This window comes from Crinia signifera, chromosome 3, assembly GCF_055691185.1.
Source record: "Crinia signifera chromosome 3, ASM5569118v1, whole genome shotgun sequence".
NCBI classification, from domain to species: domain Eukaryota; kingdom Metazoa; phylum Chordata; class Amphibia; order Anura; family Myobatrachidae; genus Crinia; species Crinia signifera.
In genome coordinates, this window is record NC_139219.1 from 255,127,076 (window position 1) to 255,154,579 (window position 27,504).

The 27,504-nt window shown below is 42.8% G+C and overlaps 1 protein-coding gene and 1 long non-coding RNA gene across 2 annotated transcripts in view; one reads left to right on the top strand and one right to left on the bottom strand.

Moving 5' to 3' along the window:
* The window catches only part of KCNAB1 (potassium voltage-gated channel subfamily A regulatory beta subunit 1), a 258,194-nt gene extending 232,029 nt beyond the window's left edge, over window positions 1-26,165 (bottom strand). The window contains exon 1 of the mRNA XM_083177891.1: window positions 25,837-26,165. Coding sequence (XP_083034017.1) covers window positions 25,837-26,078 — 242 coding nt within the window. The 5' untranslated portion in view covers window positions 26,079-26,165. The remainder of the gene's footprint in view (window positions 1-25,836) is intronic.
* The window catches only part of LOC146064423 (uncharacterized), a 45,830-nt gene extending 19,360 nt beyond the window's left edge, over window positions 1-26,470 (top strand). Inside the window, exons 2-3 of the long non-coding RNA XR_014471806.1 lie at window positions 6,677-6,745; window positions 25,859-26,470. This is a non-coding gene — a long non-coding RNA (uncharacterized LOC146064423). The remainder of the gene's footprint in view (window positions 1-6,676; window positions 6,746-25,858) is intronic.
* The last annotated feature ends 1,034 nt before the right edge of the window (window positions 26,471-27,504 follow it).

Consider the following 27,504-nt stretch of genomic DNA (forward strand, 5'->3'; position numbering starts at 1 on the left):
GGAGCATCACGGTGTGGGGCATATGTATAATGGACATCACGGTGTGTGGCATATGATTAATGGAGCATCACGGTGTGGCATATGTATAATGGAGCATCACGGTGTGGGGCATATGATTAATGGAGCATCACGGTGTGTGGCATATGTATAATGGGCATCACAGTGGGGCATATGTATAATGGACATCACGGTGTGGGGCATATGTATAATGGAGCATCACGGTGGGGCATATGTATAATGGAGCATCACGGTGTGTGGCATATGTATAATGGAGCATCACGGTGGGGCATATGTATAATGGAGCATCACGGTGGGGCATATGTATAATGGGCATCACGGTGTGCGGCATATGTATAATGGGCATCACGGTGTGCGGCATATGTATAATGGGCATCACGGTGTGCGGCATATGTATAATCGGCATCACGGTGTGTGGCATATGTATAATGGTGCATCACGGTGTGTGGCATATGTATAATGGTGCATCACGGTGTGTGTCATATGTATAATGGAGCATCACGGTGGGGCATATGTATAATGGAGCATCATGGTGGGGCATATGTATAATGGAGCATCACGGTGTGTGGCATATGTATAATGGAGCATCACGGTGCGGGGCATATGTATAATGGAGCATCACGGTGTGTGGCATATGATTAATGGAGCATCACGGTGTGGCATATGTATAATGGAGCATCACGGTGTGTGGCATATGTATAATGGAGCATCACGGTGTGTGGCATATGATTAATGGAGCATCATGGTGTGGGGCATATGTATAATGGAGCATCACGGTGGGGCATATGTATAATGGAGCATCACGGTGCGGGGCATATGTATAATGGAGCATCACGGTGTGTGGCATATGATTAATGGAGCATCACGGTGTGGCATATGTATAATGGAGCATCACGGTGTGTGGCATATGTATAATGGAGCATCACGGTGTGTGGCATATGTATAATGGAGCATCACGGTGGGGCATATGTATAATGGAGCATCACGGTGTGTGGCATATGTATAATGGAGCATCACGGTGTGTGGCATATGATTAATGGAGCATCATGGTGTGGGGCATATGTATAATGGAGCATCACGGTGTGTGGCATATGTATAATGGAGCATCACGGTGGGGCATATGTATAATGGAGCATCACGGTGCGGGGCATATGTATAATGGAGCATCACGGTGTGTGGCATATGATTAATGGAGCATCACGGTGTGGCATATGATTAATGGAGCATCACGGTGTGGCATATGTATAATGGAGCATCACGGTGTGTGGCATATGTATAATGGAGCATCACGGTGCGGGGCATATGTATAATGGAGCATCACGGTGTGTGGCATATGTATAATGGAGCATCACGGTGGGGCATATGTATAATGGAGCATCACGGTGTGTGGCATATGTATAATGGAGCATCACGGTGTGGCATATGTATAATGGAGCATCACGGTGTGGCATATGTATAATGGAGCATCACGGTGTGGCATATGTATAATGGAGCATCACAGTGGGGCATATGTATAATGGAGCATCACGGTGTGGCATATGTATAATGGAGCATCACGGTGGGGCATATGTATAATGGAGCATCACGGTGTGTGGCATATGTATAATGGAGCATCACGGTGTGTGGCATATGTATAATGGAGCATCACGGTGTGGCATATGTATAATGGAGCATCACGGTGTGGCATATGTATAATGGAGCATCACGGTGTGGCATATGTATAATGGAGCATCACAGTGGGGCATATGTATAATGGAGCATCACGGTGTGGCATATGTATAATGGAGCATCACGGTGGGGCATATGTATAATGGAGCATCACGGTGTGTGGCATATGTATAATGGAGCATCACGGTGTGTGGCATATGTATAATGGAGCATCACGGTGTGTGGCATATGTATAATGGAGCATCACGGTGTGTGGCATATGTATAATGGAGCATCACGGTGTGGCATATGTATAATGGAGCATCACGGTGTGGCATATGTATAATGGAGCATCACGGTGGGGCATATGTATAATGGAGCATCACGGTGTGTGGCATATGTATAATGGAGCATCACGGTGTGGCATATGTATAATGGAGCATCACGGTGGGGCATATGTATAATGGAGCATCACGGTGTGGCATATGTATAATGGGCATCGTGTGTTTGTGGCATATGTATAATGGAGCATCACGGTGTGTGGGGCATATGTATAATGGAGCATCACGGTGTGGGGCATATGATTAATGGAGCATCACGGTGTGTGGGGCATATGTATAATGGACATCACGGTGTGGGGCATATGTATAATGGACATCACGGTGTGCGGCATATGTATAATGGACATCACGGTGTGGGGCATATGTATAATGGACATCACGGTGTGGGGCATATGTATAATGGACATCACGGTGTGTGGCATATGATTAATGGAGCATCACGGTGTGGCATATGTATAATGGAGCATCACGGTGTGGGGCATATGTATAATGGAGCATCACGGTGTGTGGCATATGTATAATGGACATCACGGTGTGGGGCATATGTATAATGGACATCACGGTGTGCGGCATATGTATAATGGACATCACGGTGTGGGGCATATGTATAATGGACATCACGGTGTGGGGCATATGTATAATGGACATCACGGTGTGGGGCATATGTATAATGGAGCATCACGGTGTGTGGCATATGTATAATGGAGCATCACGGCGGGGCATATGTATAATGGGCATCACGGTGTGTGGCATATGATTAATTGAGCATCACGGTGTGTGGCATATGTATAATGGAGCATCACGGTGTGTGGCATATGTATAATGGAGCATCACGGTGTGGGGCATTTGTATAACGGAGTATCACGTTGTTGGGCATATGTATAATGGGCATTGTGTGTGTGGCATATGTATAATGGAGCATCACGGTGCGGGGCATATTTATAATGGGTATCACGGACTGCACTATTGGGGTCATGTGTATCTGGCACTGCACTATTGAGGGCATATGTGTATCACACCCCCATTTTCCATGGCCGCACCCCATGTGGCTACAGCTCTTAGAGAGCTGACCATGCCCCCATAGCGGAAAAAATGGGGGATGTAGCCTCGCAGGAGTTCCACGGTAGTAGCTGAACCCTCTAATTTTTGGCGCGTGCCTTCGGCACGCGCAGATGTCTCTTCTCCTCTACCTACAGTGTTGGGAGGTATGTTTGTGACATATTGGACATTGCAGTGTGTGCCATATTATGTCTGGGGCATTGCAGTGTGTTTTTTTTATATTATGCAGATTTTTTTACATTTTTTACTTTAGTAGCTCTTCGGGCGGTTTATTTTGTCGCGAGTAGCTCCCGACCCAAAAAAGGTTGGAGACCACTGGGTTATGGTATATCAGACTCCTCCCATCACTCTGTGCCTCCACAATGCTGCCATGTATGTGCTGTCTGCTGACTACACGTGTGATGTGATGGGTAATGGTATAGTAGACTCCTCCCATCACTCTGTGCCTCCACAATGCTGCTATGTATGTGCTGTCTGCTGACTACACGTGTGATGTGATGGGTTATGGTATATTACACTCCTCCCATCACTCTGTGCGTACACAATGCTGCCATGTATGTGCTGTCTGCTGACTACACATGTGATGTGATGGGTTATGGTATATTAGACTCCTCCCATCACTCTGTTTCTCCACAATGCTGCCATGTATGTGCTGTCTGCTGGCTACACATGTGATGTGAAGACCTTCTGCAGTAACTTACTGTAATTCATACTTGCCTGCTTTTGAAAACTAGTTTCAGGGAGATTATAGTTGGTAGTAAAATTTTATACAGCGCTCCACTGAGGGGGCTTGTCATGCGCCACTCAAAGGGCGTGTTTAGTTCCATATTGTGAGAATGAGCAAAGAGATTGTGAACGTGGCACCTAGAAGCATGGGTGTGTACTGCTACATCTGAGAGGAACCTTTTAAAATATCTTATATCCAACTGTAGATGAGCGACAAAGCATAATATTTGGTAGCTGTGTAGGTCTATGTATTGATTTATTGACTGTATTTTACTGCGGACAAACTTGCATGCTTTCTTGGCGCATGTAACTTGATTCGTTTGTCAATAGCCTCGATGTAGCCTATACGGTTTATTTGAATATTGGAGACCACTGTGCAGCATAATATAAATTGTTATTATTTTGTGGCCACGCCCCTTCCCCAAGAAGCCACTCCCCTATAGTTTTGGCTTGAGCACCCACCAGCAAAAACATAAATCGGCACCTATGGTTAGTATAACTGCCTCACAGCACTGAGGTCATGGGTTCGATTCCCACCATGGCGCTAACTGTGCAGAGTTTGTATATTCTCCCCGTACTTGCGTGGGTTTCCTCTGGGTACTCCGGTTTCCTCCCACAGTCCAAAAATATACTGGTAGGTTAATTGGCTCTCAATAAATTAACCCTAGAATGTCTGCGTGTGTGTGTGTGTGTGTACATGTGGTAGGGAACATAGATTGTAAGCTCCACTGGGGCAGGGACTGATGTGAGTGTTCAAATATTCTCTGTAAAGCGCTGCGGAATATGTGTGCGCTATATAAGAAACTGTTAATAAATAATAATAAATAAATTATTAACATATACACAGCTGATTATAATGAAACAAAGGAGATTCTCCCTACTCATTGTGGCATTGTGGTACAACACACAATCCAACATGACAGTGAGTATAAGTAATACCAATTCTACTGCCATACAGCCCAGAACATTTATAGTATTGTAGATACCTGTGCCTAATAATATAATAATAATAATAATAATAATAATAATAATAGCTGTACACATGGAATGCATAAAAGCCCCATTTATCAAGCAGATCACAAGGTGTCTGTCCGGGATAGTTGTCTATAGCAGGTATAAGGGGGAGGGTCCCACACACAGTGGCCTTCAGTGGCAACTGCTGCTCCTGGGTTGCAGCGCTCAACTGAAACCTACTCGCCCAAGCAATCATTTACAAAAGGGCTTATCTCCATTCTATATAACAGATTACCTCCTATGAATCCACCATTAAAGATCCCCTTTAAGTTTTCTGTGTGTGAGAGAGAGCTGGGTAAGATACTAGATGGAAATAAGATAGAATACTGCCACAAACTCCATCTGTGTTAAAATAAAAGAAAAAAGCTATAATCTTTCTTTGTTCAAAACAAAAATATCTGACTTATATACATTCTTACTTACTGTTTGAGCTAAGTATAAGAAAACGCATATGCTAAAATGCTACAGTAAAAGAGACTAAAGAACTCTGACAGAATGGAGGATCATCCTTTCCGGTATAGCTAAATTCTCCATTTGTCTGATGGACAATGTGGTCTTATAACATTTTCAGGGATTGGTACTGCACTTAGCTCAGAAGAGAACTTTACATACATTTAAATCTCCCCTGCAATGCTACCAATGCTGTATTAATGGTAATACACTGCAATGTGCATATCAAAGCCATGAAATTAAGTATAAGTCACACAAGACAGATAATACTCTGATTTAAGAGGGAGCAGAAAATGAATTCCGAAACAGATGTAGCCAGCAGCATGGAGAAACGCTGACCTTCTAGTGCTGGATATGGGCCCATTTTGTTTGTATAAATAAACATATACATATTTCCTTTTTTCTCTGTCACTATAGGATTTGTCCTTTGCCATCTACAGGCAGCTTTCCTGCTCGCCACATCATCTCCTTCCTGTTTTCCTCTTCCCTTGCCTGCCTTCAAGATTTCTCCTGTCCCAACTCTTTCCTCTGGAAATCATTCACTTGTCAGACTTTCTATCAGTCCCTCACATGGGCAGAGCCATATTGGCAGAGCCATATTTTCTCTTGTTCTTCCCTTAGCACTGTGCAGAGTGGCTGAGAGGAGGGTCGGGTGGGTACATATTGCCTGGGCTCAATCTCGCCTAAGGGGCTTGGAGGGGAAGGAGTCTCTGCTTCGACATCACTGCAAAGTATGGTATATTAAATCAAAGTTTTAGCGAGCGGATGTGGCAACACCTTCTCTAACACCCATGCTTGTTGTACTGTATGTCTTGGTGACATATGTCTACGTGACCATGACACTTTGTAATTGTGTTTTTGACTGGTTGGTACTTTATCTTTGTCTCTTCAAGCTTTGGTAAATCTCCCACTTAGCAAATCCTATTTCAGCATCTCTGAACATGCTTACCCTAATGCCCGGTACACACCAGGACGACCCGCTCACGATGCACATCGTGAGCGGGTCGCCAGTGTCTCGTCAGACCCGCTCACGATGACGCGGAGTGCACGACCCGCTCACGATGTGCATCGTGAGCGGGTCCCGATGCGAAAGCGATCCGCACCCTGGTGTATGTTCGTTTTCAGATCCTACCTGCAGCAGGTAGGATCTGAATAATCCTACCTGCTGCAGGTAGGACCGACCGACCCACGGGGCCGCACATCCGATCGGAATCGGAACAGGATAGAAAAGGGCCCAAACAACATACAATCTACATCCAATCGGCCAGAATTGGATCTAGATTGATGGGATCTGACCCTTGTCGTCCTGGTGTGTACCCCGCATAACACTGAATACAGACTCATTAGGTGCCAAACAGCCATTTACTCCCAGTATACTACCATTTATTGACCTTCTTAATTAAAAAATATTTCTCCATTAGGACTCAAGGCCCTTCTTGATACAGTTAGACTGGGTACACACCATTACATCAACAAAGTGATCGATCCAGGTAAGCATATACACATACTATTTGGCTGATTAATATGTCTTCAAGCTGCATATGAAGTATAAGTTTAAGCGATCCAAGATGCAAAAATACTAGGGATGAGCAGGTTAGAATCTCCGAGATATGAGCCCCACAAACTACCTGATACGAAGGGGGATCATAGTCTGGCTCGGGTTTTCCCTCCAGACTCTGATCCCCGATTGAAGAAAAACATCATCAACCCACTGTTGAATTCTCACAGACTTTTGGATCCTATGTAAGATAACTGCCATTTGGTGCCATCTTTACTCCAGCATTGAAGATGGTAAAGGTCTTGGGTGCTGTCCTGTGCTGTACACCCTGCTGCCCGGTGCGCTGCGGAAATATAGGGGTGCTGCCCTGTGTGCTGTAAAAATAAAGGGGCACTGCTCTGTCCTGGAAAAATAAAGCGGTGCTGCCCTGTGTGCTGATTAAATAAGGTGATGCTGTCCTGTAAGCAATATAGAAATATTAATACAGGGTTGCTGTCCTGTGTGCTGTTGCTGTAAAGGGGTGCTGCCCTGTGTGCTGTAAAAATAAAGGGGCGCTGTCCTGTGTGCTGTAAAACTAAGGGGCGCAGTCTTGTGTGCTGTAAAAATAAAGGGGAACTGCCCTGTCCTGAAAAAAAACAAAGCGGCACTGCCCTGTGTGCTGAGTAAATAAAAGTGAGCTGTCCTGTGCTGTAAAGGGGTGCTGCTGTCCTGTGCTGTTAGGGGTTATGCTGTCCTGTGCTTTTAGGGGTGCTGTATATATAGTGCTGCAAGTTAGGCGGTACGGGGTGGTACGGCGTACCACTAAAACAAAGTGTGCCGGTAGTGTGGATGGTACAGGTCCGTCGCCCCGCCACAGCAGATTCCCTATGGAGGGGAGGGGTGGGGAGCGCATTGCACGTCTCTCTTTCCTCTCCCTCCCCTCCCTCAGCAGCAGCAGCGTCGGTGGGAGGCAGCGGCTGGAGGGGAAGAGACCAGGCAGCAGGACTCAGGAGACGACTTGAGCCGCCCAGGCCAGCCTTCACTGCACGGTGAGTTGTGCTGTGCTGCCACTGGCACTGTGGGGGGCATATCTGGCACTGTGGGTGGCATATCTGGCACTGTGGGGGGCATACCGAGCACTGTGGGGGCATATCTGGCACTGTGGGGGCATATCTGGCACTGTGGGGGGTATACCTGGCACTGTGGGGGCATGTGTGGCACTGGGGGGGCATATGTCTGGCACTAGGGGGGGGCATATCTGGCACTGTGGGGGCATATCTGGCACTGTGGGGGCATACCTGGCACTTTGGGGGCATGTGTGGCACTGGGGGGCATATGTCTGGCACAGTGGGGGCATATCTGGTACTGTCTGGCACTGTGGGGGCATATGGCTGGCACTGGGGGCACATGTGTGGGCATATCTGGCACTGTATGGGAATATCTAGCAATGTGGGGGCATACCTGGCACTGTAGGGGCATACCTGGCACTGTGTGGGCATGTGCGGCACAGGGGGGCATATGTCTGGCACTGTGGGGGCATATCTGGTACTGTCTTGCACTGTGGGGGCATATGTCTGGCACTGGGGGCATATGTGTGGCACTGTGTAGGCATATCTGGCACTGTGGGGGCATATCTGGCACAGTGTGGGCATGTCTGGCACTGTGTGGGCATGTGTGTGGCAATGTGGGGGCATATGTGTGGCACTGTGGGGGCATATGTGAGGCACTGTGGGGGTAAATGATATCTGGTACTGTGGGGGCATATATATGCACAGGCCCAAACAGAAATGTCATTGTGTTTTAAAGTTTTGTCATGTAGTCACTCACCCTTGTGTCATATGACCATGCCCCTGACCACGCCCCTGACCATGCCCATTTTACGGAGCGCGGCACAGTACCACTAATAATTTTTTTCTACTTGCACCACTGTGTATAGAAGGCCAGTGGTCCTACCCTGTACTACCATATAAGTGCAGAGGTAGTGCGTGTTGATACAGAAATGGAGGAGGAGCATGCACAATTTAAAGATCAGGAACAACTTCCTATTTCTGAACCTGATGCCACTAGTCATGACATTGACAATGCAATTCCATCAACATAGTCTGCTAAGGCTGATGTCATAGAGGGCAGGTAAAATCCAAGAAGCTAAAATTAATTATTTTTTATTAGAAATGTAAAATTGGCAATAATCCATGCGCGACACAAAGTGGCAAGGAAAGACTAAGGCCTTGTCCTATGATTATGACTAGTGGTTCAGTTTCTCATAGAGATGGAAGCCCTCCCTCTCAAAAAAATCAAACAAATTAAGGTGGCTAAAGCACAGGAAACAGCTGTGCGTTCTACAGAGATATCACAAATCCCCAAGGAGATTCCAAGTTTGACGACGGTTGCGATGTCTAGGCCTTCCTAACACTGGATGGTTCCTTCCATCATTTGCACGCCCTCTGCAAGTGCTGGTAAGAGCACCACCAGTCCATTTGCTGATGTTGACATTGCTGATGTGTAGAAGTACACCAGATGGATATGGGTGTAGCTGGCACTGAGGAGGAAGTTGACAAGGAGGATTCTGATGGTGATGTGGTTTGTTTAAATAAGGCACAGGTGGAGACAGAAGAAAAATGGATGGTTGGAAGGCCAACCTATTAGGCGCCTATGGTGGGATGTTTAGTGGAGCTGCTACTAGGGAAGGGGTTGAGAGCCCCTAGAGAAAAGCAAAAAATACAGGAAAATAGTAGCGCTAGACAGAGTCTGATAAAAAATACACAAAATTTAAAAAAAGCACAAGAATTGAATTAATTAATAATGCATATGCAATAGCTTGGCACCTATTAGAATTAGTGGGTATGTCCATTCCTAGTACACCGCCATAAAAATGGATCCAATATTGTCCAGAATGCAAAGTGGGTATAGTTACCGCAGGGTAATGTCCGACAAGAAGATGTTTAATCCTGGATGAGGAAAAGCAAATGCTGGGATCTTCAGGTGGTCGGTTTGGAGTCCCGAATATTGATGCGGAAATTGAAGTACCAAAGTGATCTATTCTGGAGGCGGCTGGTCTGGACCAAGTAGTAACGATGTTTAGCTGGAAAGGTGCCAAGGGGTCTGCTCCTCTTCTTGTCGGACATTACCCTACGGTAACTATACCCACTTTGCATTCTGGACAATATTGGATCCATTTTTATGGCGGTGTACTAGGAATGGACATACCCACTAATTCTAATAGGTGCCAAGCTATTGCATATGCATTATTAATTAATTCAATTCTTGTGCTTTTTTATTGTGTTTATTAAATTTTGTGTATTTTTTATCAGACTCTGTCTAGCGCTACTATTTTCCTGTATTTTTTACAGGTGGAGACAGCTGTTTGCCACGGAATGAAAAAGCCCATTGTCATGCCTGGGCAGAAGACCAAAAAATCCACTTCTTCGGTCTGGAATTATTTCTACCCACATCTGGACAACAACTGACTCGGCACATATACAGTAGTCTGTGTAAAAGCGTAATAAGTAGGGGTAAGGATGCTTATTACGTAGGAACATCATTCCTTATACATCACCTGCAGTGCATACAGCATACAGTAAGTCATTGTCAAGTTCAGAAACTTTGGCTAAGAGTGTTAGCAGTCCAGTGATACCTAAATCACTTTTTCATAAATTTCCTCTTCGATCAGGATTGGAAGAACATGTAACCATGCAGGCCATGCCACCTGCATGACTGACTCCTCTCCTACCCGGGATTCCTCTGCTAGATTCTTGATTGCTATGCCTAATGCTGTCACTGCTGCTGTTGCTGCTGTGGGTTGACCGTCAACCCAGAGAGGCAGTTGGAAGACAACTTCTACTACTATTCTAGTAAAATGAAGTATGATAGCAGTCACCCTGTAGCAAAGCGGATTACTGAGGCCATAACAACTATGCTGGTGTAAGACATGTGCTGCACCCAGTATCCGCCAACAGTGCTGTGGTATTTAGACAGTTGATGGATGTACTTCACTAGATAAGTGATTCCCAGACTGTACAGGGCCACTAACAAAAGTGTCCTTAGTGACATTTTTAGTGACCTCAAAAATGCCGTTGGTTAAATATCCAAGGTTAAGTGAATAGGGGGTTCACTTAACCTCGGATATGCAGAAAAGTGAAACAGGGCAAATTAAGGACTACATGACTGCGAGAGCCACTGGGTAGATGTATTGCCTTATACCGCAACAATAGCAGGGACACCGGTATCACAAACGTCAATTCATTCCTAGGCAGGCTATGCTGTGTATCACTCTGTAAGAGGCACAATGACGACAACCTCTTACTGAAACTGAGAGACATCATCTCACAAATACTTATACGCTTAGACTCTCCTGGGGATTTTTGATATCTGATGACGCCAGCAATATTGTGCAAGCATTACAACTGGGCAAATTTCAGCACATCCCATGTTTTCCTCACACAATTAATTTGGTGGTGTAGAATTTTCTTTTAAATAACACGGGCATGCAGGAGATGCTGTCTGCGGTCCTTTAAATTTCGGCCACTTTTGACAATCAGCGTTGAAGACTGGAGCACAAGCAAACCCTCTCATACCAGCCCTGACATCACCTGAAGCAAGAGGTAGTAACAAGGTAGAATTCTATCCTCTATATGCTTCAGAGGAAGGAGGAGAAGCTAAAGTGCACTGGAGAATGATTTCTGTGTTGTGCAAGGTTCTCCAGTCCTTCAAACTTGCCACATGTGAAGTCAGTTCAGACACTGCCAGCTTGAGTCAGGTCTTTTCACTCATCAGGCCTTTTCAGAAGCAGCTAGAAAAAGTGAAGGAGGAGCTAAAATGAAACAATTCCGGTAAGTATGTGGGACTTGGGGATGGAGCCCTTCATTCTCTTTGCCAGGATTCAAGGGCAGCCAATCTGTAGAAATGAGAACACTACATTTTGACCACTGTGTTCAATCTCATTTGGTCCGTACTGAAGGAGCTGCCTACAATTACTAACATGTCTACTGTCACTGCATATGATGCTATCACCATTGAAAAAATGGTAGAGGACTATATCGGTGACAGCATTCAAGTAGGCATGTCAGACATTCCGTAAGTATACTATCAGGATAAAGAGGCAATTTGGAGGCCCTTGCACTGGCTTTTTATTACCTAAGTTTTCCCCCCTCCAGTGTGTACACCAAATAATTTTTAGTGCAGCCGGTAACTCTGTCAACGATTGGAGTAGGAGGTTACTTTGATGTTTATCAAAATGAATTATAAATTCCTCCAGGAAGAACAGCAATTGTCTCTGGAAATTACAGAGGGACCTGTGATGGTGGATTCCAGTGGCGACTAATTAATAACCTGTGAGGATGAGGATGTACACACTGAAGGGGGTGAGGAATCTGAGGATGAGGATGAGGACAACATGTACAGGGAGAGATGAATTGCTTCTTTTTTTTTTGTGGGGCCCAAATAAACCAATCATTTCAGCCACAGTCATGTGGCAGACCATGTCACTGAAATTATTGGGTTGTTAAAGTGTGCATGTCCTATTTCAGCACCTTAAAATATCAATAACTAATTTCTTGATTCTCTTACTGCAACATTAGCAGGCAACAATAAACTCATCTGCATGGAATAAAGTGACTTAATGCAAATGTTTTGAAGAAAGCGCAGCACTTATTCAAAAAGAGGGCTGCGACTGTAGATCAATTCATAAACATTACAAAGCATTTGCAGTACACAATGACCCTTAATTCTAAACAGAAATAATAGTTATTAATTCTTTGTTTTGCATGTGAGTGATTGATATTGCTTATAATAAAATAAACTTAAGACCAAGCAGCATGTCATTGAAATAGTTTGGTTCCTTTCCAAGAGACATGTTGTACCTACTGAATAGAAGGAGGTTGGGTGATCCGCACCATAAATCAGATGTTCATATTTTTATTTTTATGTTAGTATTTTTCTCTTTCTGGGTAGAGAAATACTCGCCTACCAAGAATTTTTTCAAAATATAGTTCCTGGTCTGCTAGGGTGCAGCCCCCTGATTTGTCAGTTAAGCAATGTAAACAAGAGAAGAAAAAGAAATCAGTTTGGAATGGGACGCACTCCTTACCCAGAATGTCTCTTATTGGACTTTTTTCATAAAAACGTACCTAATATTAGGTGTATATTTTATTGTTGTGTATTTAACACATTAGCCTGTCTGGCCATCACTTTAATTTATAATACGGGTTTTCAACTGTATTAGTTGTATTAAACCTTTATATAATTGATTCCCTTTACAAGGGATGAAACGTAGCGAAAATATTAAAAACGAATAAAGATATAGAAAAACAAAGAAATAGAAATTTTAAAACGTATCTCTGTGACCTTTTTGCAGCTTATTTGAGAGTAGCTTATTGCTGTTATGTAGAATCTGTGTTCGTTACAATTGTAATAAAATATATTTATTTCTTAAACAACTGTGTTTGGTGTTGATTTTTCCAGTTGTTATTATAGTGTGTATCCACCCAGTGTATTTTGTGTCAATATAGTCTTGATACAATTGTTAGTGGAATTACTTTCTGTTATAATGTATGTCACGTATTCTCTCCAGTGTGTCGGGGGTCACTTCTTCTGACTGTTCAGATGTGACTACTTTCCCGAGGTGTAATTGATCTTGGAATATAGCATAAGTAGGGAAATGCCTGCCGTACAGCCCAGTACTCCTCTTGTTAGGAATATCCAAGGATCAATGAACAGGGATTTTTTACATAGATGTGTGCACAAGTATATCAGGCTCCCTTCTCCAGGTACCCACTTGTTGGCACGAATTATTTAAAGTGTTACAGTAATCACATATATGTGTGCAGGTAGATATTCTTATTCGTTTATACAGTCAGTATAGTTAACATCTTGGTTGTGTTATTATTCACGTTTATGTACAGATCTCAAGATTCTGTTTTTTTCATCAGGCATTATGCTCCTGCATACACACCAGGTGATTTTCAGATTGGACTTATAAGTTCACTTTGCGTAATTCCGCAAGATATTCACTGCCAATCCGCAGTGTATGGAATCTAGTGTGCAGGTCGGGTGGCCACACGATTTAATTTGTGATATTATTGTGGCTTCCCTTCTCCAGATACACACTTATTGGCATAGATTTATTATAGTATTACAATAATCATACATATGTGCGCAGGTAGATATTCTTAATCCTTTCTGCAAGCAGTGTAGTTAACACCTTAACTGTATTATTGTTCACATTTATGTGCATATCTTAGGATTCAGTTTTTTAGCAAGACGTTATGCTCCTGCACACACACCAGGCGATTAACAGATTGGACTTATAATTCACTTTGCGTGATTCCGCATGGTATTCACTGCCAATCAATAGTTTGTTACTAGTCAGTGTATGTACAGAGTTGGTTAGATCCTTTCTACTCCATTAAACATATAAATGAGTCTGATTTTTCATTATTATTCGCATACACATGTGGCAATCTGCCGATTGGTCTTAGAGATTGAATCTCTTTAGCTCGTGTTTTTCATCACACTGTTCATACACCAAATGGTAACTGGATGAGAATAAGTTTTTATTAAGTTTGCAAGAGAGAATTTCACTTTTATTTTCTCTCAAATTCGTGCTGACAACTGCTGGTATTTTGTGTCACTTTGTTAGAATGTATTTACTCCCTATTATATCCCTTTTGCCGCACAGCTACAAGAATTATGGCCAGTGCTTAAGAATTAGATAATGCAATAAATGTTGTATTTATAAAACTGTGTCCTGACATACAGTCATGCCGCTTATTATATCAGCCATTAGTCACCACTCTGTGTGGCTGAAATGACGGATGTCAGTGTCACCTACGTTTTTAGGTGACAGGCTAAATCTCCTCCGCTGGCTTGTATTGCCACAATAGTTAATAGTGTGTTTAGGAGATTTGCGTATAATAGTAAGGGATTATAGGAGTGTTAAACAGAACGTGCCGGTGGATGCCTCCAGCCGGAGATTGCGTCTCACTGACTGGCACGCTCCGCCGCAGCAGTTATCAAGCACAAATGTGATAAGCCGCCCCTAAGCCAGGGAATGAATCTCTCTGGCTAGTGTGCGCTCATCGCAATAATATCACATACATTAGTACCGCTATATCGGTTACACACAATATTTAAAGCACCAAACAATTATACATTTAAACACAGATCATTGCTACAAGGTCACAGAGTGAATGCCGATGCGCATTTCGCTCAGTAGCTTTTTCAAGGCTATCACCTAGGTATCTGGCCCGCCTCCATTGGGCTATATTTATGGGAAATGGTCTGAATAGGGCGTTTTCAGACCATTTCCCATAAATATAGCCCAATGGAGGCGGGCCAGATACCTAGGTGATAGCCTTGAAAAAGCTACTGAGCGAAATGCGCATCGGCATTCACTCTGTGACCTTGTAGCAATGATCTGTGTTTAAATGTATAATTGTTTGGTGCTTTAAATATTGTGTGTAACCGATATAGCGGTACTAATGTATGTGATATTATTGCGATGAGCGCACACTAGCCAGAGAGATTCATTCCCTGGCTTAGGGGCGGCTTATCACATTTGTGCTTGATAACTGCTGCGGCGGAGCGTGCCAGTCAGTGAGACGCAATCTCCGGCTGGAGGCATCCACCGGCACGTTCTGTTTAACACTCCTATAATCCCTTACTATTATACGCAAATCTCCTAAACACACTATTAACTATTGTGGCAATACAAGCCAGCGGAGGAGATTTAGCCTGTCACCTAAAAACGTAGGTGACACTGACATCCGTCATTTCAGCCACACAGAGTGGTGACTAACGGCTGATATAATAAGCGGCATGACTGTATGTCAGGACACAGTTTTATAAATACAACATTTATTGCATTATCTAATTCTTAAGCACTGGCCATAATTCTTGTAGCTGTGCGGCAAAAGGGATATAATAGGGAGTAAATACATTCTAACAAAGTGACACAAAATACCAGCAGTTGTCAGCACGAATTTGAGAGAAAATAAAAGTGAAATTCTCTCTTGCAAACTTAATAAAAACTTATTCTCATCCAGTTACCATTTGGTGTATGAACAGTGTGATGAAAAACACGAGCTAAAGAGATTCAATCTCTAAGACCAATCGGCAGATTGCCACATGTGTATGCGAATAATAATGAAAAATCAGACTCATTTATATGTTTAATGGAGTAGAAAGGATCTAACCAACTCTGTACATACACTGACTAGTAACAAACTATTGATTGGCAGTGAATACCATGCGGAATCACGCAAAGTGAATTATAAGTCCAATCTGTTAATCGCCTGGTGTGTGTGCAGGAGCATAACGTCTTGCTAAAAAACTGAATCCTAAGATATGCACATAAATGTGAACAATAATACAGTTAAGGTGTTAACTACACTGCTTGCAGAAAGGATTAAGAATATCTACCTGCGCACATATGTATGATTATTGTAATACTATAATAAATCTATGCCAATAAGTGTGTATCTGGAGAAGGGAAGCCACAATAATATCACAAATTAAATCGTGTGGCCACCCGACCTGCACACTAGATTCCATACACTGCGGATTGGCAGTGAATATCTTGCGGAATTACGCAAAGTGAACTTATAAGTCCAATCTGAAAATCACCTGGTGTGTATGCAGGAGCATAATGCCTGATGAAAAAAACAGAATCTTGAGATCTGTACATAAACGTGAATAATAACACAACCAAGATGTTAACTATACTGACTGTATAAACGAATAAGAATATCTACCTGCACACATATATGTGATTACTGTAACACTTTAAATAATTCGTGCCAACAAGTGGGTACCTGGAGAAGGGAGCCTGATATACTTGTGCACACATCTATGTAAAAAATCCCTGTTCATTGATCCTTGGATATTCCTAACAAGAGGAGTACTGGGCTGTACGGCAGGCATTTCCCTACTTATGCTATATTCCAAGATCAATTACACCTCGGGAAAGTAGTCACATCTGAACAGTCAGAAGAAGTGACCCCCGACACACTGGAGAGAATACGTGACATACATTATAACAGAAAGTAATTCCACTAACAATTGTATCAAGACTATATTGACACAAAATACACTGGGTGGATACACACTATAATAACAACTGGAAAAATCAACACCAAACACAGTTGTTTAAGAAATAAATATCTTTTATTACAATTGTAACGAACACAGATTCTACATAACAGCAATAAGCTACTCTCAAATAAGCTGCAAAAAGGTCACAGAGATACGTTTTAAAATTTCTATTTCTTTGTTTTTCTATATCTTTATTCGTTTTTAATATTTTCGCTACGTTTCATCCCTTGTAAAGGGAATCAATTATATAAAGGTTTAATACAACTAATACAGTTGAAAACCCGTATTATAAATTAAAGTGATGGCCAGACAGGCTAATGTGTTAAATACACAACAATAAAATATACACCTAATATTAGGTACGTTTTTATGAAAAAAGTCCAATAAGAGACATTCTGGGTAAGGAGTGCGTCCCATTCCAAACTGATTTCTTTTTCTTCTCTTGTTTACAATGTTGTACCTACTGTATACAGAATATTGTGGCTGATTTGCCAGGTATTGGGCCTGACTGAAAGATTATTGCTAAAGCATCAGTAGCCTGTTGGCAGAGTTGTGGGCACAAAAATATTCTAATTTTAGTTTGTGCTTGTGCACTAGAATGCATTGGAGATGGCAAGCCCTGAGACACCCATTTTATGCATCGGTGGTTCAAGACAGTTCTCCACCAGCACTTGATCAGGACCACCACTGCCACTTGCACTAGCCTATGGCAGATCCAGTGTCTCTATCATAATGTCCTTTGTGGAATTTGCAATACATCTGCAATACATCTGCAATACATCTGCAGTCCACAACATTCCCATTGAATGTCACAGATAGTGCCTAAGTATGCCCATCGCTGACTACTCCATTCATGACGTCAGTGTCTCTGTACGCAACAGCTCATTTGTGCTTAGAGTCAGGGTAACACAATAACTCTGGGGTAGTGATTTTCCACCTTTTTACCTTGCAGCACACTAAATAAGATTTAAAAATTACCAAGGCGCACTGTCATGTCCCACGAAGTATGTGTCTTCATATGCAGTTCAGTTACTGTCATCTTACGATTGCAAAGTTGGCATCTTGTTAAAATTGTCCTTCCTGGTTCCTATAGGGCCTCCGATTTCATTAGCCCTGCCTTACTTCCCATCTCTAGCTCATTGTGTGTCTGCCATTTTAACCTTCAGTTGATTTCTGTTGAGCTCAGGCAAATTATTATCTTTTCACCTACTGTTTGTGTTGTGCATTATTACAAGAATATCAAATTGAAATAAACCCTTATCTGGATTCTTTACACATGCCATTTCAGTTGAGTTGACACTGTCTGACAAAGTCTCCTGGTGTATGTACTGGTTCACTACAGACATACACAGATGAACTGTCTTAAAGGTCTTAAAGGCCTCACATTTACAGCTTGGTTATTGAGTCAGAACAAACTCCATGAGATCCTCACAGGGCAAAACACATTGGGCCAGATTCTCTAAGCTTCAAAGGTGATACAATGGAGAGTGATAAACAGCCAGCCAATCAGCTCCTACCTGCCATGTCACAGACTGTGTTTGAAAAATGTCAGGTAGGAGCTGATTGGCTGGCTCTCCATTTTATCACTTTTGAAGCTTAGAGAATCTGGCCCATTGTCACCACAGGAAAAAAACAAACCTATTGGCCCCCATATAAAAAAAAAAAACATCACACTGGTCCCCACAGGTAACAAAAATAAAATACATTGGCCCATGAAAAGAAGAGACCGGTAAATAACAGTTGAACTGGTGGTGGCTGTAAACTGGTTTGGGCATCACTAGATCTGGGGGCAAACTTGAGAACCGCTCTTGGCACACTAGATTGCCACGGCACAGTGGTTGAAAAACACTGCTCTAGGGGTTTTTCAGAATAAATGATGTACATAGTAACAAATAATCACTTAAGTATGCAAATATCACCATCGATCTCAATTAGCGCCTATTTCTGAATCAATTCCAATATTTGGAAACTTGTTACTGTTGACCTTTCTGGCCCACTTTAAAACGACGAATACACAATAGTCACCCTGGATTATCTAGATTTTAAGACAATATAGTCAACTGCACCTGTCTTACCAACATTGGATACACTTTTTACTACATTTCAAAACCCAGAAAAGATAAAGATAGAAAATGGGCCGACATTCTTTAAGAAGTGATTTCAGCAAATTCATAAAGCACATTAAAATTCAGCACCTTAAAATATCCCCAGTCTGGCCACAGGCTAATGGGCTTTTTGGATGTTTCATACGCAATTTAGGAAAAAAGATAAAGATGGTAAAATGACAAGAATGTAGGTCAGAACCACAGTCTACGGCAAAGGTACCGCCTAAAACTTTAATGTTATTAAAAGATTATTAGGTCCACACTTCCACACTGTCGGGATTGAATTTTACTGCTACAGCTAGAGCGGATCATCTTTAAAAAAACTGACTTGAAATATTTCAAAAGCTAATGAATTTGCAGGAAAGACTGACAATGTTTCTGGCTTGCAAGAAGGAGATTGTGTATTTGTCAAATAAAAGACATTGCATAAAGATATGACTGACTTTCAACCAAGTACTTTGTAAAAAGTCAGAAAGGAACAATGGTTGTTGCTGAAAGTGGGAATCATGCTGTGATAAAGATTCTAGGAATATTTCACATTTAAAGATTATAAAACTATCTCATCTGAAACAGCAAGCACATGGTACAGTATGCCACAGCACCAACAGGGCCAGCATTATCACGCTTCTCCGCAGCGGAGCTCATGGCTACTCCATGCCGCACCCATCCCTGAACACATGACAAAGTGGGGGAGGGTTACAAGCACTGTAACCCAGGACTGAATGTTCCTGGCGCTGTAGCATAAAACACCAAATACAATTAATTCCACTTTTAAGAATTCAAAAGACTGGACACCCGAACTGAACCTATCCCACGTTGCATTAAAAATGTTTGTACTTCAAAATGACTATAGAGAGCAGTATCTGCCTATGAATACGTTCATTAATAAACATACAAAATACTGATTATAGAACACTATGAAGATACAAATGAAAGGCTTGTGTTTTGGAGGGGATCTGGATGATATGTCGAAAATGAATAGATTTCCAATCATTATATCAACACCAAAAGGTCGACATGCAAAATAAAATATTGACAAAAGGTCGACATGGCGGTGATTGACACGAGAAAAGTTTCACATGAGTTTTTCATGATTTTGTTTTCATTTAATAGACTTTACCGTCCTTTAAAGCCCATATGGACTCCGATTGGGAACGGTAAAGTGGTAAACTTGGCTCGAAGCATGGCGGGAGAAGCGAGCCATAGGAGGGTACATGCTACACTAATTGGGGGTCCATGTGCTCCTGTGTCGACAGTGACACCAAAAAAAAAGAGAAAAATGTAGGTCATAAATGACTCCCGCATGGAATATGAGGGATTTTATAGGTACTGTACCTGTGAGTGTATATGCAAGTAACTAGTAAGTGCTCTTATTGTTTATTTGCACTGTTTTTCTTATTTTAAGTAACCCGGAGAGCCCCAGCAGCTATTATTAGTATGGGCTGGTTTTTGCTATAAAGGGAAGGGGGTGGGCATATATGTTGTTAACAGCACATACTTTTGCATTAAGTATAGAAGTGTATCCGGACATGTACCCAACTAAGAATACCCACATCTCCAGTGTGCGCGCTACACATGCTTGCATGACCTTTCTGTACTTTAAGAACATTACCAATCTTCTGCTCCACCAGAGCAGCTTGTGTGTTGGCCCCAAAGAATAATGTATGTACAATATTTCATACAGCAGGAAATGGGTCCATAGTGATGGCAGCCAGGGAAGAATGTGCTCCATATTGTACAATAGGCAACAAAGTATGGCATTTGTATTACACACTGTCAGAGACAGAGATGTGCTCTAATATTGGTCACTGTACTGGCAGGTTGTATGTGACAGTGTAATATTTGGGGCAGTGTTATGGTAACATTACAGAATATTGAGGGCACTTCTCTATATGTGGCCTTACTTTTAGGTTCGATGAGAGTACACTGTTGGCTGAGAGAATATTTTAATGTCAATGTCTCATTGGCTGCTAAGACTGCTTACACTGATGTTGTCAAGTCATCAAATTATAAGCACCTTTCTACTTTCAGGTTAAAACACTGTTTGTCATTAAGGTGCTCATAGTTTCTGGACTTAGTTAATGTAATAATAAAAAACTATTATATTTCACATTAATATTAATAGTTGCATAGATCTTGCAAAATGCAGTGCCTGTAGGCCCCAACCTCCCCTCTTTCCTTCCGTGTGGAGGAATACACCCCTTTTTTCCTCTTTGCCTGTATAAGATGTATGTCACCTAGTATATATATATATATATATATATATATATATATATATATATATATATATGAGGCAACATACCTCATATATATATGAGGGATAACAAGTGAGGGATAACAAGTGTGATTCATATTAGCTACAGCTGTTTACCAGCCAATTATAGTCAGGACAAATTCCGCAATATACTGTGACAAATCTTCACCAGCAAACACACTAGTCTAGAGCTTAACACACTGCCAGCAGTCCCATGATGCATTGCTGCTCTACAATGGGTACGGATTACATGTTTGTTGTAATGATTTATTCAGGTCTACAAGTAAACTCGTGTCTAGCTAACAATAGCAATAGCCAGAATTTTGTTACATCAGAAAGCTGAATCCTTGGTGATGTAACTAAACACAGTACATCTTTGTTGTTTACTAGAGATTAGAAACACACACTACACAGTGCATTTATTAGAGGGTGAGAAAGATGCAGTGAGGAGTAAAAAAGCTCTCCAGTTTCCGGGTGACTTCTGTGCTATTCACACCAGCTTCAGTCTCTGGGCCTGATTCAGGGGTGGACGCAATGCAAATGTTTACACAGTTGGCCAATGTTTTTTCTACTTTGCAAGTGCTGTGATGGTCTAGTGACATAGGTCGTAGTGTCGACTAGGATGCAAACTGACAGTGACCCTATGTGGATGGGAACAGGGAAGGTGGCTACTAAAATACACGTGTGCTGTAACCAGTGGCAGATTTTACCTATGGGCTGTGGGATTCCAGCATCCCCCCATTCCCATCTCCCGCATGCTCACCTCTCCACACATGATTGGCACTAGTGCAGGCACATTACGGAGCTGGAGTCTATCTCCCGATGTGCTCTGCAACTTGGAGGAGTTGGTAGTGCAGTGGCTTCTTATTGGTAGGCATGCCTGCTAGTCTCACATGTAACTGGCAGTCTCAGGGAAGAAAACTGCTCCAATCCTGCAGGCCCGCCAGCCCAGAGTGTGATTAGCACAGTGAAGCCCCATACACACTAGCCAATTCGCTCTGGAGGGATAGCAGTAACTAAATTGTCGGTGATCCCCGACACACAGTATAGCACATAGTGTTATGCTCACCGGAAGAGAGTCACGAACCCTGGCAGAGCTTCCTGGGGAACATCCAGCAGGAGAGTGAAAGGAGAGAAGGGAAGAATATCCAATGAGGACAGGCTGCCCAGAATCCTAGCTGACGGACCTCTGGACGTCTTCTGGGTAGCCACCCGGGACCCCCCGGCCTAAGTCCACAGAGCACACAAGCGAGCCTTCTTGTCTATAACAGCCCTTTTCCCATAAGACTTTATGTGTCTACCGTTACTTGTATGCCACCAGGACTTACGTCAACAAGTGGCAGTGTGAACTTAACCCCAAGGGACCCGAGCAGCTACCGGTCGGGAGTGGTAATAGAGAGAAAACCACACTGCCTACAGTAACCTAGCCTAACCCTCAGCGACAGGACTAAAGAAAGACAAGAGACCCACCTGGCAAAGATGCAGGCACAAACATACAAATGGGTGGAGATGGAGAAGCCCTACCCTAGCATAAGCTGACGTGAGAACAGAAAGTATATACACAGACTGACACAAATATAACTAAGGTATATACAAGTACTAACATGTGTGGCCTAACGCCACCGCCTAAACAGGTACCCCAGTGGGGCTGACTACACGTGACAACTGCAGTAGACTGATGCCCTCCAAACACTAAGTTGCTTAATAAAAAATAATGACAAGCTAGATGGTACTTGCTTGCAGGAAGTTTGGGGCCGGATGTGCCGCGTCGTCCTGGCTGCCTAGCAACCGCCGGGATCTGTACTCCAGGAGCCGGCTGGGCAATGAGAGCGCAGCCGGTGCGGCCCCTAACACATAGACACTCTTCATTGATGTCACCTGCCCCCGCTGCTAGCATGCCTCATTGACTATATAGTAAACATGTAGCACAGATGAAAGGAGAGACAGGGGCTCATTAATGATGTGTGGGATTGTTAGTAATATTAAATATACACATTAGACGGTAGGAACAATATATATTGTTAATGATACCATACCTCCCAACATTGGACCTACAGCAAGAGGGATATTTTGCGCACCTGAAATGTTAGGGGTTTGGCCGCGACGCTCCTGCGAGGCCACTCCCCATTTTCGCCGCTGTGTGGGCATACCCAGCGGCTCTGTGCCCACAGCCCCTCTGGCTGCAGGAAAAGACGCTGTGCGCTATTCACGGGTAAGAGGGGGGACTCCCAACTGCCCCCCCCCCACACTGCGGGACACTACTGGCCGTGGGAACATCTCAAGAAAAGGGACATTCCCGTGAAAAGCAGGACAGTTACGAGATACTATTCATATCATTAACAATATATCATCTAGTGTGTATGGGGCTTCAGGGCCCACACTGTGCCGATTCGCAGCCGTGTTGTACTTCAATGGGCTGCAAACTGTTCAACCCAAAAAGTTGGTCTACTGCAGTGGCGCTTGTATATGCTGTCCACCCCTCCCCTCATTACTTCCCCGAGCTATGCTCAATACATATTATGGACAACCCCCAGACTGAAAAAGGTAGGAACTGACACTTTTTATAGAGGCAGAGTCTGGATCTTCTCAATTTGGGCCCTCTGACACTAATGCTACAGTATGTCCACAGTTAGAACCGTTAATAAGCAAGCTTCAGCCTTTCCCTTCTCTCTGCCTACCCATGCTGGCATGCTTATTTCTTTTTATAATAACAATTTGGGAAAAAATTGCATTCAGCGTTTAGGGATCCTTTGAAATGAAATGAATTTGTGAATTATACAAAACATTTTTTTAAATTCTTACATTTTCAAGACTCACTGCGTAACGGTTATCTGTTCATATCGACATGTTTACATTGACACCACATCGTAAATCAAAATTCCTTCATTTGATCTATTCTTATTTGTCTCCTTGCATTTCCATTCAAGTAACACATACATTTTTATACTTTTGAATTCCCTGTCTGACTACTGAGTGTAAACTATTATATTTCAGAAATTATATTCTAGCTACCGTAATTACTGTAGCTGCCGGTTTAGGTTTTTTTTTTCTAGTAGTTTCAAATGCAAATATACTACTACTCAATGTCAACACCATAATGTTGACATGGTTAAAATGTTGACAAACCGAAATATTGGGACCTTTACATTTTCAACACATGAAATGTTGGCACAGTAAACATGTCGACAATGGAAATTTTAGGATTAAGCTGAAAATTGTGAACATGTTGAAATTTTGTCCGTGCCAACACTTTTTATGTTGGCACTGTGTTTGTCGACATTCTGACCATGCCAAAGACAGCTTTCATTTGCATTCTATGAATTCCCAACTCTTACACCCTTATTCCTGAATCCTCAACACTATGGCCCTTATTCTGATCGGATCGGTACGGCCCGCGTGCGGCCGTACCGCCGATGTTTTGACACTGCACATGCGCAGAGGTCATTCTGCGCATGTGCAGCCCCCTTCGCCGCAGACGTATTTCGTCCGCCGCAAAGGGGGCGGATAGGGGCGTGAGGGGCTTCATCCCCTCATTTCCCTATGTGTACGCCCCGCGTTTCATGGGCGTTCCCATGCAAACGCGGGGCGTATGCATGGAAATGAGGGCATGACGCAGCTCATGGGGGCGGAAAGCTGACGTCGCCGGATGTCAGCTTTCAGCCCCCATACAAGCTACCACACGGACGATTGTCCGTGTGGTCTCAGCTTGCGGGAGCTGCCGCGGCGTGCGGACCTGCCTTCGATGGTCGACGACCATCGAATGCAGGGGGCAGCTCCCACCATGGTGGAGGCGTAGCCTCCACCATGGTGGAGGCGTAGCCTCCACCATTTTTATGCGGATCGCCAGCCGTCCGTGTACGGACGGCCGTGGCGATCCGTAGGGTGGGCGGGGATTCGTCTGGTGCGGTCGGAGCCGCATATGCGGCTCGACCGCACCAACCAGAATAAGGGCCTATGACCGGTGTACTTGTGGAAAGTTTCTGCAGTTTTGCACATGAAAGCTTCCCGTTGTCTTTGCTTAAGACGTGAGGTGGTACATTAAAGACAAAAACAATATTTTACTGCACTAAAGTTATTCTTGTATACATGAAGAAAAAGCAGGACCCAAGGAACCAAATATTTCAGGGACTCCATGACACCAACCATGGTTCTTCTAAGAACCAACTTTGTGCACCATACAAATTTATTTATATTTTTTAAAACAATGTATTCATGGTTTGTTTTTGTTTTTTGCTGTGTAAGTAAATTCTTTTTTTCATTAAAATAGAGCTCCAATTCTGCATTTGGAAAACCCATTTCCATATAATAGATTTCATATATACAACAATACAAATGTGAAATAATAATATAAAATAATAATAATAACAACAATAATAATAATAATAATAAAAGTTTTGTCCCTTGAAGCTTTTTGCCATGCTAAAATAATACACATTTAACCCTTTGAGTACCAACATCTTTGTACCAAAAATAATGGCTAAAAATGCCAGCGTTGCTCACATTTGTTATATGAATTCAAATTAAAATGTCATGAAAAAAAAGTTTATTTTTCCCATATAAGGTAAAAATGACAGGTCATTCCGATAATTGCTGGTCAATTTTTTTAACACCTATTTTGACAAATTCAAGGGTTAAATAAAATGTGGTTAACTCTACCTGTATCTCATTCCTGTTTCAGCTTTGACTGTTTCCTTCAGGGACAGACCATGTACACTCACGAACCTCTCTAAGTACTTCTGTTCCACTTTTGCGTTATGTGGCACTGCCAAGCATCGTGGAAGAAGGAAGGATTTAGGAGACGCGTTTGTCTTTTTACCCTTTGCTGCAACTTCAGTCGCTTTCTGACCCCCAACTTTAGGGTTTGGGATGTCAGGATAGCTTGCCTTGTAAAGATGCATGTTCCTTCTGTGTACTCTGTTCAAGAAACTCTGTATTATGTACTTCACGCAACGTTGTATGTCTTTAGGCTTTCAAGGGACAGTGTTCTGCTGTCATTTCCTACAAGGGACATAAATGTAGGGATGCAAAATGCTTTTAATAAATATCATGGGATTATACTGCTACCTTTTTTCCCAATGGAGTTGGATGCCACTGTTACATTTTTATTGAAGCAATCATATCATGGACCACAGCCAGCTAGTTTATTTTCTGTGTTCAGATTATCCCTAGTCTAGTTTAGATAAGGGGGATAAGGTTGATTCCCCCAGGGCATGATGATTTTCCCACGTCTTTATATTTAGGTAAAGCAAAAACATTTTTGTGGGATACAGTCCAAATACTTGTTCTCAGAGTTTCTATTTAAGGCACTGACTCAAAGAAGCCATTAAAAGGGCAGATAACTCGAAGGGCAGTCTGCATGTTAGGTGGAAAAATAACAAGCTGTCCTTGGCCAGTGGTATTTCATTTTAGCAATACAATGGGTTTGATGGTTACGATTACACTTGTGACTGGCTTTACTAGTGGAAAGAGTGTCAGCAATAAAATACATAGCAAAGAGCGGACAGACAATGTGCCTGATGAAGAACTGAAAGCAACGCTGTCATTTTCGCAGGTGGACAAAACCATGCTGCAGATGTAACGTGCAGAGAGTTACATTTGGGTGGGGTGTGTTCAAACTGCAATTAAATTGCAGTGTAAGAATAAAGCAGCCAATATTTACCCTGCACAGAAATAAAATAACTCACCCAAATGTAAGTCTCTTTTGCACATGTTAGATCAGCTCCACCTGCAGTGCACATGGTGTTGTCCATTAAAGATGCAAACCAACCTGAATCACCCGCTATATTCCAAAGTAACAATTAACAAGTGATCAATTAATTGGAAAAGCAACTTTACCTAGTGGGTTGCTGGCAACAGAAATCTTATGGCCATGTAAACTTACATCTATGCCCTATCAACAGATGACAGGTTGAAATAAACCTGGATCATTGATATTATGAATTGTCTTTGGAAGTCAGCTGAGTGCCAGTATCTGTAGATTCCACTGGGAATTAATAAAGTTACAGGTATTTGGGGGGGGGGGGGGGGGTGCATCGGGTGCTGGTCTGGCCTGGTAATTTGTTTATAGTTATTTAGCTGGCAGGTGGAGCAGGCACTTTTAAAAGTATTAATAGGCACGGCTGGGAAGTTTTTTGTGTCCCTTAACCTCAGGTCCCTGTTACTCATGGGACCCCAGTATGGATAAACCCACTGTTGCCAGGTTTGCCTAGTGGAGTTGCCTGGTGGTACAAATATCCCTATATTACTACAGTGTCCTCTGTACATCTATATTTAAAATGTGCTCTCAAGTCAGAACTTAGTAGCCTTCTAACTGTGACTATTTTT